This window comes from Podarcis tiliguerta (assembly GCF_965153285.1).
Source record: "Podarcis tiliguerta genome assembly, chromosome: 18".
In the NCBI taxonomy this organism is placed as follows: domain Eukaryota; kingdom Metazoa; phylum Chordata; class Lepidosauria; order Squamata; family Lacertidae; genus Podarcis; species Podarcis tiliguerta.
The window spans coordinates 1,616,065-1,630,755 of record NC_139551.1 but is presented as its reverse complement, the minus strand read 5'-3'; the positions used below and the strand labels follow the sequence as shown (position 1 = coordinate 1,630,755).

Here is a 14,691-nt window from a genome sequence, read left to right as displayed (position 1 = left end):
GGTTGGGTTGGGCTGGGCTGAGTTGAGTTGGGTTGGGTTGGGTTGGGTTGGGTTGAGTTGAGTTGGTTTGAGTTGAGTTGGGTTGGGTTGGGTTGGGTTGAGTTAGGTTGGGTTGGGCTGGGCTGAGTTGGGTTGGGTTGGGTTGGGTTGAGTTAGGTTGGGTTGGGCTGGGCTGAGTTGGGTTGGGTTGGGTTGGGTTGAGTTAGGTTGGGTTGAGTTAGGTTGGGTTGGGCTGAGTTGAGTTGGGTTGGGTTGGGTTGAGTTGAGTTGGATTGGGCTGAGTTGAGTTGGGTTGAGTTGAGTTGGGTTGAGTTGAGAGGTTGAGTTGGGTTGGGTTGGGCTGAGTTGAGTTGAGTTGGGTTGAGTTGGGTTGGGCTGAGTTGAGTTGGGTTGGGTTGAGTTGGGTTGGGTTGGGTTGGGTTGGGTTGGGTTGAGTTGAGTTGGGTTGGGTTGAGTTGAGTTGGGTTGGGTTGAGTTAGGTTGGGTTGGGATGGGTTGGGTTGGGTTAGGTTGGGTTGGGTTGTGTTGTGTTGTGCTGTGTTGTGTTGTGTTGTGTTGGGGTTGCAGGTGGCTCTTGTCAGACCCGAACCTCCAGATTTCCTCCTCCTCCCCTCCACTTCTCTCTCTCCTCTCATCTCAGAACGTAACCTGAACCCAAAAGCAGCCTGCCTAAAGCGCCGCGAAGAGGAGAAAGTGTCTGGCGTCGTGGGGGACCCTCAGATGGCGCTCTCGGCATCGCATCCGGGTCTAGGAGATGGGCACAACCCTGTCGGGCACATGTAAAGGTACTCTTTGCACCTGTTCTGGGTCTTTACTTGGGAGCAGCAGGAATCTGTTCATTATTATTTTTCCAAAATCTACTCCGGCCCCCCACAAGGTCTGAGGGACAGTGGACCGGCCCTCTGCTGGAAAGGTTTGCTGGCCCCTGAGCTAAGCGATTCAGGGCTGGGTCGGATGCAGCCTAGGATGGTGGAGTTTGTGGGCGTTGCTTTTGAGACTTGTGTTTTTGCGCGACGAACCTCTGGGCTGTTTCTCTTCTCACCCTTTCTCTCTCTCCCTCCCCGCAGGTGATTTCTTTTCTTCGCCCTGCAAGCAGACGTCTGTAGGAAGAAGAGAAAGCTGGATCTCTCACACATCCCCCTCTCCTCCATTCCCCGAAAACCACCGCCTGTCCGCACCAGAAACTCTAGTCCTGTTTCAAATACCGACGTGCGGTCCTTTTTTTGGGGAGGGGGTGAAACGGGCAGAGAAAAGTTCAGCGTCCTAGAAGGAACTTTTCTCTTTCTTTCTCTCTCTCTCTCTCTCTAAAGGAAAAGCAACAAGTTTTATCGAAACAAAAAAATCAACAGCAAAGATTGCCTTAAGTCTATATTCTCGAACTTTCAGTGCATATCCTTCAGTTACCGAATTTCGGGGGGGGGGGGTTGTTGTTTGCGGGGATGTGTAACATTACAAATGGCTTGTGTTCACATAAGGCCAGCAAAAAGAAAAAAAGAAATTGTGCCTACGCATTTTATTTTTATTTTCTTTCTTTCTTTCTTTTTTTAAAAAAGAGAACATTAGTTACAATAATTTTTTTTTAAACGTAGAACAAACATAGTAATGCCTTTTGTGGAGCTGGGGGGGGGTTTGTTGTTTCGTTTTGGGTTGTTTTTTTAGCTTCTTTTGCGTATATGTTTTGTAAGCAACGACGGGGAGGGGAAAAGACGTGTAAAAAAAAAAAGACGAAGAGATTTGTTTCTCACCCCCCCCCCCCGCATCGAACCGCTTTTTATTTCCGCCCCCTCCCTCTATCTCTTTTTCTCTGCTGCTGTTTCTATAGTTAATGTTGCATATTATTTTTTAAAAAGTTAAGATCAACCAGAAATATTAAAAGTTTGTATTAAGAGGACTGGATGTTTGAAAACGAAACACAAAAACGGAAACTGAATTCGAGGACGGAATTGTGGGGGGGGGGAGACACGGACGGTGAGAGTGTTGCTAAAATGTCACAAGCGTGAATTGAAATAGGCAGGTACGTTTGGCTATGAGCTTCCACGGCGAAGGGTGCATTGATAATCGTCTCTGTCGAATTTTGAAAGGGGATGGGGGGGAAGATGGCGAAGCGATTCAGAAGAGTTTCCTCCATCCCGCACGATTCTCAAAAAGTCTTATATTGTGCCCTTTGCTTCCATCGTAAACCTCACCCCCCAAAAAACGCCATCTGTGGTCCCCCTTTAATGGAAAGCAAAGACACTACAACGCGAAGTTCTCTTTACGGAAGATGTGGATCTCAAGACAGCGGGAAGCGGAGAACTTTGGAAGAAAGTGCCGTCTTTGAAAAGCAGGATGGCGACGGGACGACCGGCTCACGTTCCCACCGATTCCTACTCCATTTTTGGAAACAAGCACCTGAGCAAAACCGGCGCGGAACAAACGGAAAAGGAGGGAGGTTGGGCGCGATTTTTAAAAAATATATTAAAAGAACTGCCGGAGGCAGAACGAAGAACAAACGAGCCGCAACGAGGAAAAGGCGAGACGGCGAGATTTTGCGGTGGGATGCGGGGTGCATGCGCGAGACGCTAAGGTTTCCAAGCCGGAGACCCTCAAGCCCCCAAGTCGCAGGACTTCAAACCGAAGATGGACCCGCTTTGCATTTTGCGAGCACGGGGTGAACTGCTGCCGGCCGGTGGGGCGAATACTTCCAGTCCCCCGCCAGTTTGCGGAAGGAAAGCAACTCTGCGCCCCTCCGGAGAAGGGCGCTGTTTCCGGCGAGAGGAGATGGCTGCCGCAGTCTCGGATTTTGGGAGGGTGTGTCGACTTGTCCTGGTATCTCGTCCTCCCAAATTTGCCCTCCGGGGGGGTGGCAGGTCTTTTGGAGACTCTCCCATGGGTGCTGTGACCTCGGAGGTTTTGAACATCCCGGAGAGTTGACTTTGGGTAAATCCCGCTAGAAACACACACATTCACACAACTCCGACGGCAGAGAGCGTGGCATCCGGGGGGGCGCTTTACCAGCAGAGACGGGGGAAAGTTCTCGGTAGAGCCATGCAGGGCGGTGGGAAAAGGTCCTTGCTAAGGTGGGGAGAGGGCCCCCGTTTTTGCGATGCGGGTGTCCTCGTGCCACCCGCCGCTCAGCCACGGTCCCCCCCCCCCTTTTCCACCCATCACCCGGCTTGGTTCATCTCCCATTGCAAATCTGATTTCTGGCAAAACCGGTTGGCGGTTCTGTGCCAAACTGGGAGTTTTTTGGGGGAGGGGGTGTTTTCTGGGGTCGGCCTGGGTCAAAGCAACTTTGCAGGAGCCAAGGACAGGATAACTTTTGGCGTCTCCTCGTTGCCACCCCACCCTGACTAAATCTCTCTCTAAAAGACAGTCGCCACAACTTCGTTTTCCAGTTCAAACGCCCCCCAGGGAAAAAAAGTTTCCAGTCCGCCGGATCCAAACACGTTCTCCTCCTCCCTTCCTTTTCAAAGTTGTATTTTGTTTGAACAATTTGGTTCTGTTTTTAATTGTGTTTTTGTTCCGTTCGGGAAAAGGCGGGGGGGGGGGAGAGAAGCTCGCCTTTTCGGCCGGGGCGTGTCTACACTACAAACTCTTAAACCAGTTTCAGACCGGTTTTAACTATCTTAAAAAGGAATCCTTCCGTTTCCGCCAGGTGCGCTCAGAGACCCTTTGGCCGGAGAAGCAGACCCTCCCCATTCCTTGCAAACCCCCCCCCACCAGCGCCCTCTGCATTTAGGTCGCTATGATAGCTTAAAAACGGGTTTGAAACTGTTTTTCTTTTTTCTTTTTCTTCTTTTCTTTCTTAAAGTTTGTAATATAGATATGTCCCAAATGATCTTGGGATATTTATTTTTGTTGCGGGGGTTAGGAAATTTAAGAAAGGGACAACCAGCGAAACGAAACAAAACAGGAGGGGGGGGAAAGGAACTCCATATTTTTTAAATTTTTCGTGCCGGGTGGGGAGCGTTTTAGGAGAAACAGCACCGTGGGGGGGGGGATCTTAACTTTTTGTTTAAAAAAAGAGGCTCGCGCACTGCAGAGAACAAATTGTACCTTGGTTCCCGTTAAGCTATATTTTTTTAGATGGGATGGGCGAGGCTGTGTATCCTTTTCAGCCTGTTTAGATTGTTTGGGGGCTCTTTCTCTCTCTCTCTTTGTTGCTATTGGGGGTTTTTATATATATATTAAAAAAAAAAAAGATAAAAATGGATCCTTGCTTTTTCATGGGGGGGCGGGAGGGGTGAGTGGCCCCGATCCAGTAGTTACAGTTAGCCATGACTTAAGTCTTAATGGGAAATGAATGGACTCGACGAAACTCTCTTTTTTTGCTTTCAGTGGACAAGGGGGGGGGCGGTTTTAAGTCATGCCTAGCTGAAATTTGGATTTGGGGAGCGGGGGCCGCTATAGGGTGTTGTTTTATCTCCCCCTCTTTTTGCTGCCTACATTGTAAAATCCAGCTGTACGTAAGTGGCTGAGAATCCTTGTTATTAAATCAGATACACATTATAGTTTTGAAAGATATATATATGGTATAAATATATATATATGCCTAACCCCAGTTTAAAAAAAAAGAGGAGGAGGAGGAGGAGGAAAATGGAAAGAAAAAGAGTATTGGGTGGGGGGGGGGAGGGCAACACAGAATAGAGGGGGTGGACCCACATTTTTGGGCTGAAATCACAAATTTCTGGGATCGGGCGGTTGGGGTTGGGGCTAGCACGGGGGTTTTAAAAATTGTGTTTCCGAGTGCCTCAAGATATGGATTGTGTTCATTTTTTAAAAAAATAATAATAATAATTTTATACAAGTGTCAAGAAAAAAAAAAACACAGCTGGCTGGATTATTTGGAATTTTTAAATAATCCTTAACTTTTTTAAAAGTAGAATTTTGAGAACTGTCCTGTATATAACAGTAATGTAGCAATAAATTTGACATTTTATAACAATATTACCTTCCCCCCCCCTCCCCGTATCTGTCTCTCAGATGTTGTATACCTATCATTGAAAAAGTTGTAATAAAGGTTCTACCTTGTACTAAAATCGCATTTTTTTCCTGGTTCTCTCACTCCACCATCCCTCTCATTCCTAACCTTGACGGGAACGTTGAGTTCTTCCTTTTATTTTTTAGGTGGGAATAAAAGGCTGCCATCCTAGATTCCACTTATTGAACTCAATAGGAATTACTCCTGAGTAGATAATGTTTTGGGGAGTTTTTATCTAGGGTTGCCATGCGTCTGGGATTTAACCGGCGAAAGCAGCCTGTTAAATCGGCAACAGGCTTTCAAAGTTGTTTGCAATCACTTTTGTTCAGCAAAGCTGAGTTTAGCAAACTGAAGAACTTTGTGTTTCCTTAAAAATGCAAAAGCTCATTTTGCCGATTTTCCGAATATCCCCCGGACTTTATTTTCGCCCCTTTAATCCAGGACATTATTTGGCAACTCAAGAAGAAGGATTTCCTTTTGTCTGTGAAAGAATCTGTATTTTAAGAGACTTTTGAGGGCTACAGCCCTGACTCCCATTTCATAGAAACATAGAGTTGGAAGAGACCACAAGGGCCATCGAGTCCAACCCCCTGCCAAGCAGGAAACACCATCAGAGAACTCCTGACATATGGTTGTCAAGCCTCTGCTTAAAGACCTCCAAAGAAGGAGACTCCACCACACTCCTTGGCAGCAAATTCCACTGTCAAACAGCTCTTACTCTCAGGAAGTTCTTCCTAATGTTTAGGTGGAATCTTCTTTCTTGTAGTTTGGATCCATTGCTCCATGTCCGCTTCTCTGGAGCAGCAGACATCCTTTTATATATTTGAACATGGCTATCATATCACCCCTTAACCTCCTCTTCTCCAGGCTAAACATGCCCAGCTCCCTTAGCCGTTCCTCATAAGGCATCGTTTCCAGGCCTTTGACCATTTTGGTTGCCCTCCTCTGGACACGTTCCAGTTTGTCAGTGTCCTTCTTGAACTGTGGTGCCCAGAACTGGACACAGTACTCCAGGCGAGGTCTGACCAGAGCAGAATACAGTGGCACTATTACTTCCCTTGATCTAGATGCTATACTCCTATTGATGCAGCCCAGAATTGCATTGGCTTTTTTAGCTGCCGCGTCACACTGTTGGCTCATGTCATTTACCTGGGAGCAAAGCCTATTAAATACAGAAGTTCCCGGGATCAACTCATAGACACTCTTTTCCTGAAAGACATCCCATTTGAAACCGGCAGCTTGCTCTAGGATAAACGGTTCCCACCCATAGCTGTCAACTTTTCCCTTTTCTTGCGAGGGATCCTATTTGGAATAAGGCAATTTCCCACTGTTGCAGGAATTTATGTATAGGTTGGGGGGGGGGTTGCCCCTCCAGCAGATGTCTTTCACATGCAGCCCACTACCAAAACCAGCACAATCACTTTTGTGACTTTTGTGATTTGTCCCCACAAAACACTTTATCGCAGTTTCTTCCTATCTATTCAAAGGGCCTCTGCTGCAGGATACCAAATGTAAGAATTCACTGATCAATGTACCTATGTACTGGCTCACTGGGAAAACTTCAGAAATCCCTATAGACCTGTGAGCTCAGCTCCTCAGCAGTCCCCCTGCCTTACGGATAACCCCTGGCATCCTGATACCTGAGTGCCAGACAGGTAGCCATTCCAGAAAGAACAAACCCAGATGAAGACAAAAGGGTGGGATGAACTTGGCTGGGAAACAGGGAAATGTAAATATATTTTTTGTTACACTTTATGGGTGTTTGGTGGAGGGCAAGGAGAACCATGGGGCAGGGTCCAGGATGCTCAGATTACGGCCACCAGACCTCCCCTTTCATGATGTAGCCGTGATGTATGAGTGATGTAGTTTGGGGGGGGTGTAACATGGGGATTGGAAGGGACCTGGGTTGCGCTGTGGGTTAAACCACAGAGTCTAGAACTTGCTGATCAGAAGGTCGGCAGTTCGAATCCCCGCGACGACGGGGTGAGCTCCCATTGCTCGGTCCCTGCTCCTGCCCACCTAGCAGTTCGAAAGCACGTCAAAGTGCAAGTAGATCAATAGGTACCGCTCTGGCGGGAAGGTAAACGGCATTTCTGTGCGCTGCTCTGGTTTGCCAGAAGCAGCTTAGTCCTGCTGGCCACATGACCCGGAAGCTGAACACCGGCTCCCTCGGCCAGTAAAGCGAGATGAGCGCCGCAACCCCAGAGTCGGCCACGACTGGACCTACTGGTCAGGGGTCCCTTTACCTTTACCTAAAATGGGGCCACAACCTCAAACTCCTTAAAGCAGTATTAAGGGCAGCAACACTTAACAAAACGCCTGGGAAAATAATGCATCAGGCATAATTTCCAAATAGGCTTTTGAGTTTTCAAAGCAATGAGAGCAGCCAGGATCCCACAGGAAATTTCAAAAACTTCACATTTGTAAATCACACCAAATGAACTTGTGCAAAGTTAACCGGTTGCACTTAACCTTGTGCAGCTGAGCCACTATTTAATTTAAATATGAAATTAAATATTTAAATTAAATTAGTGGCCCAGCTTCACAAGGTGTGTGTGTGTGTGTGTGTGTGTGTATTGCACCAAGATATATTTAAATTAACTTTGCACAAGTTCATTTGGTGCGATTTACAAATGTGGAGCTTTCATTGCTCTCATTGCTGCTCTCATTGCTTTGAAAAGTCAAAAACCTATTTGGAAATTATGCCTGGTGCATTACTTTTGCAGGCATTTTGTTAAGTTTTGCTGCCCTTAATACTGCTTTAAGGTGTTTCAGGTTGTGGCCGCAGCCCCTCTGGCCGGTTATAGCTGAAATTCAACATTATTATATCTAAAGGGAGCCAATTCCCTGATATTAATCAGGCACTGCAGTAGACAGCGCACTCCCCGCTCGCCTTGAAAACAAAACAACTTGGCGGGGGTCCTTCGACGAGGAGGGCAATGGAATGAGGCAGAAAGTCGGCGCCGCGCAGGCGCGTTAAAGCAAAGAGGGCAATGCTTGACCATAGATCTTTAAAGTGGAGTCGCGCGCCTACAGTCTTCAGGCGAGGTTGATTTTAAAATATATATAGATACAGTATATATATTTTTGCGTGTGTTCTCTCTCTCCCATTCACTAAAAAGCAGGCGGCAAACGTATATCTTTGCATTTTAGAAATACTTAAAAGCGTCTAACATTCAGATCAAAGGAATACCAGATTTGGGGCATTTGCTGCCAAACTGAGTGTTGTTTGGTTTTTGGAGATTTTTGCCTGGGATTCATCAACAATCCCCAGACAATGTCAATGAATCTCCATTGTGGTTTTATCTTGTGAACCGCCCTGAGACCTTGGGGAATAGGGCAGTATAATAATAAATCTTATAATTATTATTGTTGTTGTTGTTGCAGGCAGAGTCTGAAAGTCCATGGCTCATGTACGGCGCTCCAAGAATGCTAATATATTCCTAGCATGCTTTGATTTGATTTCGGTTTATTATATTATTTGATGATGATGATGGTGATGATGATGATGATGCTGTATTTGTGATGTTCTATCATGTTATCCCCAGTCGTATAGTAAAAGCTCTGGTTTTCCCAGTCGTGATGTACGGAAGTGAGAGCTGGACCATCAAGAAGGCTGATCGCCGAAGAATGGATGCTTTTGAATTATGGTGCTGGAGGAGACTCTTGAGAGTCCCATGGACTGCAAGGAGATCAAACCTCTCCATTCTGAAGGAAATCAGCCCTGAGTGCTCACTGGAAGGACAGATCCTGAAGCTGAGGCTCCAAGACTTTGGCCACCTCAGGAGAAGAGAAGACTCCCTGGAAAAGACCCTGATGCTGGGAAAGATGGAGGGCGCAAGGAGAAGGGGACGACAGAGGACGAGATGGTGGGACAGTGTTCTCGAACTGACCAGCATGAGTTTGACCAAACTGCGGGAGGCAGGGGGACACGAAGAGCCGGACACGACTAATCGACTCAACAACAAAATCATGTTATCGCAAATGAAAAAAATCAAAGGGGTAAATACTGGCAATGCACTACATCCTTTGGGCCAGAAACTAAGCAAATGATGATGATCATATTATTATTATTATTATTATTATTATTATTATTATTACTTACAGGTAGGTAGCCGTGTTGGTCCACCATAGTCGAAACAAAACAAAATAAGTAAATAAAAATTAAAAAATTCCTTCCAGTAGCACCTTAGAGCGGGAGATAACCAGAGCATGCACCACTCTGGCCAGACAGTCTGCAGGCAGGGATGGTCTCATCCTGCATACCAGATGGAGCTGCCCTGGAAACAGAACTGACCTGCTCCTCCATGTACAGCGCTGAGTCCGGAATGACTCTCAGGCTGCGCACCTGGTCCTTCAGGGGCACAGTTGCCCCATTCAGGACCAGGGAGTCCCCCACACCTGCCCGCCCCCTGTTAATTATTGGGATGAGCCGTTTGTGTGCAAGCACGATAATAATAAGTTTGTTTATTATTAATTATTGTTCTTATTACAGCAGCTGTATTTGAGATGCTCTATCATAGGCTGATATTAATAATAGCAACGAATAAATGCAGAAATAAATAAATACAATAAAGCTGCATTTGTGGTGCTTTATCATAGGCTAATAATAATAATAGACTACACTGCAAGGCTGTCGTCCAGCTCAACGTCCTTGCCTAGGACTTGTGCCATTAATTACGCGGCTCGGGCCGCTAGATGGCGCTGGATCCCGTTCTGTGGCGCGCGAAAAGCAAGCTCGCAATCCGGCGGCGCGTGGGCGACTCTCCTATCAGGTCTATATGTACGAGGAGCGGAACAGACGCCACGGACGTAACAACGGAGCGGGGCGGAAGGCACGCACGCACGCCGGAAGGAAGGAAGCGCACGCACGTCGGGGGGGCGGGGGTAAAGGGGCGGTAGTGCGCAGGCGCGAGGGAGAGGTGACCTTCCGGGCGGAAAGGCGCAAGAGCCAAGGATGCTGAGCAAGTTCATGGGTCCCCGTTACGGGCAGCTCCTGCGCAACTGGTGAGTGGGGGGGGGAGGGGGTTTGGGAGGGGCGGGGCCTCGCTTTGGCCCCTCCCAGCCATGCTCCAAAGGGTGGGGGGGTCACCCCCCCAAAAATTTTTAAACCCCCCCAACTTCCAAAATTAAGCTCCATCCCTTAAATTGGAGGAAGTTGGACACACGTGGACAGGCTTGCTTGGAAATTCAGGGCCAGAAATGACATTTCGTCCTCCGGTTAACCTGCAGAACTCACTGCCACAGGAAGCAACCTGGAAGAGGGTTCCTTAGAGGTAGGGACGCGGGTTAAACCCCAGAGCCTAGGACTTGTCGATCAGAAGGTCAAAAAACTGTCCTTGTACAGGGCTGCCTTCAGATGTCTTCTAAAAGTCAGGTGGTTGTTTATTTCCTCGACATCTGGAGGGAGGGCGCCGCCACCGAGAAGGCCCTGTGCCTGGTTCCCTGTAACCTCGCTTGTCGCAGAGAGGGAACCGCCAGGAGGCCCTCGGAGATGGACCTCAGTGTCCAGGCTGAGTGATGGGAGTGGAGACGCTCCTTCAAGGATACTGGGCCGCCACCTCCCATTCCACGGCTGGATGGCTCTGACTCAGAAAACTTCTTGGTGGTGGCACCCGCATGCTCTGGTTATCTCCCGCTTGGACTCCTACCATGCGCTCTCCGTGGGGCTCCCTCTGAAGGTGACCCGGAAACTGCAACTAATCCAGAATGTGGCAGCCAGACTGGGGACTGGGAGTGAGACCATATAACACTAGTCCTGAAAGACTTACATTGGCTCCCGGTACGTTTCCGAGCACAATTCAAAGTCTTGGTGCTGACCTTGAAAGCCCTAAACGGCCTCGGTCCAGTAGACCTAAAGGAGCGTCTCCACCCCGGACACCAGGGTCCCTCTCCTGAGAGCCTTCTGGCGGTTCCCTCCCTGCGAGAAGCAAGGTTACAGGGAACCAGACAGAGGGCCTTCTCGGTGGTGGTGCCTGCCCTGTGGAACGCCCTCCCACCAGATGTCAAAGAGAACAACAACTATTTGACTTTTAGAAGACATCTGAAGGCAGCCCTGTTTAGGGAAGTTTTTAATGACTGATGTTTTAAGGTATTTTTAATCTTTCGTTGGAAGCCGCCCAGAGTGGCTGGGGAAACATAGCCAGATGGGTGGGGTAGAAATAATAAATTATTACTACTAATCCTCCTCTCCTTCCTTGGAGGCTTTTTAAACAGAGGTTGGGTGGCCATCTATGTCAGGGATGCTTTGGCCGAGATTGCTGGGGCGGGGGTTGGACTGGATAACCTTTAGGGTTCCCTCGCAACACCCCTACAGTTCCGAAAGCTCGATGCTTCCGCCTGAAACATGCCCAGAGGTACGTGAGCGCCGCTTCTGTTCTCTCTCCTTCCCGCAGGGTGCCTACATTGAGCACATGGGGGGCTGTGGGCACCGTGGGGCTGGTCTGGGCCACGGACTGGAGGCTGATCCTTGACTACGTGCCTTGGATCAACGGCAAGTTTAAGAAGGACGACTGAGTGGATACGACCCCTTCTCTGCAAGAAGGTGGGTCCTCTTCGGATAATGAATCTGGGCTTTTTGCGGCCGTGACTCTCATGCTATGGAATCGGTTTTTGGGGGGGGAGCACAACTCCCCTTGGCAAACACCTTATTTTTCGCTCTATAAGACGCACCAGACCACAAGACGCACCTAGTTTTTGGAGGAGGAAAGCAAGAAAAATATTCTGAATCTCAGAAGCAGTGAAAGCAGCGATCCCTCTTGCTGTTCTGGCTTCTGGGATAGCTGCGCAGCCTGCATTCGCCCCATAAGACGCACACACATTTCCCCTTACTTTTTAGGAGGGAAAAAGTGAGTCTTATGGAGCAAAAAATACGGTATCCCGTCCCTCACTTTGGGACTGGGAAGCGTCCCTGCAAATGGGGTTCTGCAGCCCCGGGAACGACTCCGCTTCTGTGTTTTAATGTTATATTTTAGTCTTGTTTTTAAAGCTATATTTCAATCAATTGTTTTTATATTTGGTGTTAGCTGCCCTGAGCCCGGTCTTGGCCGGGGAGGGCGGGGTATAAATTAAATTTATTATTATTACTGAATTTTTTGCTCTATAAAATCTGCTGTCCTCATTGTCTGAGCGATTCCTGCAAAGCACCAGAGCATTTTTGCGACGTCCTTTAATTGTTCTCCTTTTCCCTCCCTTTGCAGAGCAACCCATTTGGTCTCAGAGAAGCTTCCTTTTTACTCTCTGCATGCTGGCGCTTTGAAACTGTGAACCCTTGAAAACCTCCCAGCGCCGCCGAAACCTTCCTTTTCCCTCTCGCCGAACGGGCAAGATGGTGCGTCGATAATGTCACGATGAATAAAGCCTCTTTTAGCGCACGGGAAAATGTGCTGTACTTGTAGACGTCTTGCTTCTCTGCAGAGTCAAATGTCACACAAATCACGGCACAAAAATCTCGGCCGATGGGGGAGCCTTTTTGGCGCACAGGTCTGGGGTTCGAAATTGCCACTTTGCGGTTGCCTGCTTTATGTTTCTGACTGGGGTGTGCAGCCCTTTTCCTCCCATCGGAATTTCGGCAATTTAGGTCCCATCTGCCCTTTACATCTGAAGTAGAATCATCGAGGCTTTTGCCCCCTAAAGTCCTGGGAACTGCAGTTTGCAAAGGGCTGTTAGGAGACTCCCATTCGCCTCGCAGAGCTCCAGTTTCCAGAGGAGTTATATTCCAGAAATCGTAGTTCTGTTGGGGGGAATAAAGGTCGTCTAACAACTGCAGTTCCCGGCATTCTTTTTGCAGGAAGCCATGTCTGTTTATGATGCCTTAAATGCACAGGGCACCTTATAATAATAATAATGATGATGATTTATTATTTGTACCCCGCCCATCTGGCTGGGTTTCCCCAGCCACTCTGGGCAGCTTCCAACAAAGATGAAAAATACACTAAAATGTCACATATTAAAAACTTCCCTGAACAGGGCTGCCTTCAGATGTCTTCTGAATGTCAGGTAGTTGTTTATCGCTTTGACATCTGATGGGAGGGCATTCCACAGGGCGGGCGCCACCACCGAGAAGGCCCTCTGCCTGGTTCCCTGTAACTTGGCTTCTCGTAGGGAGGGAACTGCCAGAAGGCCCTCGGCACTGGACCTCATTGTCCGGGCAGAACGATGGGGGTGGAGACGCTCCTTCAGATATACTGGACCGAGGCTGTTTAGAGCTTTCAAGGTCAGCACCAACGCTTTGAATTGTGCTCGGATATGTACTGGGAGCCAGTGTAGGTCTTTCAGGACCGGGGTTATATGGTCTCCGCTCCCAGTCCCCAGTCTGGCTGCCGCATTCTGGATTAGTTGTAGTTTCCAGGTCACCTTCAAAGGCAGCCCCACGTAGAGCGCATGGCAGTAGACCTTGCGCCATTGCTGCTTCCACGATATCCGTGAAGCGTCACAATCCTGCATCCACGTCGTTAGAAACTCAGATCTATAATGACTCTTTAAAACAGGATTGCGGTCGCCAAAACGGAAGGTTGCCATTTTGGGGCAAGATGGCTGCTCTAAAGCATGGAGGGGCAAACTAAGGCCCAGGGGCTGGATCTGGCCCAATCGCCTTCTCAACCCGGCTGCAGACAATCTGGGAATCAGCGTATTTTTACATGAGTAATTGTTTTACAGTGGTACCTCGAGTTACATACGCTTCAGGTTACAGACTCCACTAACCCAGCAATAGTGCTTCACATTAAGAACTCTGCTTCAGGATGAGAACAGAAATCGTGCTCTGGCAGCGTGGCGGCAGCGGGAGACCCCATTAGCTAAAGTGGTGCTTCAGGTTAAGAACAGTTTCAGGTTAAGAACGGACCTCTGGAACAAATTAAGTACTTAACCTGAAGTGCCACTGTATTTAAACTGCATCTCTGAGTTATTTGTGGGGCCTGCCTGGTGTTTTTACACAAGTAGAACGCGCGCTTTTATTTAAAATGCATCTCTGGGTTATTTGTGGGGTTTATTTTTCCCCCCAAAATATAGTCCAGCCCCCCCCACACAAGGTCTGAGGGACGGTGGACCAGCCCCCCGATGAAAAAGTCAGCTGACCCCTGCTCCAAAGCCTTATTTCCCAACACAACTTTTTGCTTCCTGGAATTTGTCCGGGTAAAAATACCTCGGGTAGTGGCATCCTACAGGGTGTGTATCGCGAGTGCGTGAAAACGGCCTGGATCCGAGGATTCACCAGGCAGGCCACTTGCAGACTGCAGAGACGTCGGGTTGCAAGGGGGGCTGAGAGCTGGGTGCGAAATGCACGAGGCGGATTTCGAACCCAGAAATTTTGCAGTTTGGGTTGAATTTGAACCCAGGTGAGTGGCTGGGGAGACTCAGCCAGATGGGCGGGGTATAAATAATAAATTATTATTATTATTATTATTATTATTATTATTATTATTATTACCGGGAGAATCAGTCCCAGTGCGGCACTCGATCTGTCCCGCAGGACGACGGCAAGTGGCCATCTTTTCTTGATTCAAATCACATTTTAAGAACCCGTTTTGGTTAATCAAAACGGACGCGCGTAAATTGGTTAATCCAGAACTGATGGGAAATCTCTGGGGCACACAAAAGCAGCAAGAGACTACAGCTCCCATCAGCCCCTGCACCCAGCATGGCCCACGGCCAGGAAGTTCTACGGCAGCAATGTTTGGGGAGACATTTTTCCACCCAGAGGCTGATTTAGGGGAGCAAGGTGTCCAAAA

General features: G+C 48.3%; 2 protein-coding genes across 16 annotated transcripts in view; both read left to right on the top strand.

Moving 5' to 3' along the window:
• TCF3 (transcription factor 3) overlaps positions 1-5,021 on the top strand; it is a 75,662-nt gene extending 70,641 nt beyond the window's left edge. For all 15 annotated transcript variants that reach the window (XM_083421564.1, XM_083421560.1, XM_083421556.1 and 12 more), the window contains exons 18-19: positions 641-785; positions 1,068-5,021. In XM_083421564.1, the coding sequence (XP_083277690.1) occupies positions 641-783 (143 nt within the window). In that variant the 3' untranslated portion in view covers positions 784-785; positions 1,068-5,021. The remainder of the gene's footprint in view (positions 1-640; positions 786-1,067) is intronic.
• A 4,837-nt stretch (positions 5,022-9,858) lies between these two features.
• On the top strand, positions 9,859-12,336 carry UQCR11 (ubiquinol-cytochrome c reductase, complex III subunit XI). Its single transcript, XM_083422022.1, has 3 exons — positions 9,859-9,970; positions 11,359-11,507; positions 12,163-12,336. Exons 1-2 carry the CDS (start codon positions 9,921-9,923, stop codon positions 11,477-11,479), a joined length of 171 nt encoding a protein of 56 aa, XP_083278148.1. The 5' UTR covers positions 9,859-9,920; the 3' UTR covers positions 11,480-11,507; positions 12,163-12,336.
• Positions 12,337-14,691: the final 2,355 nt, after the last annotated feature.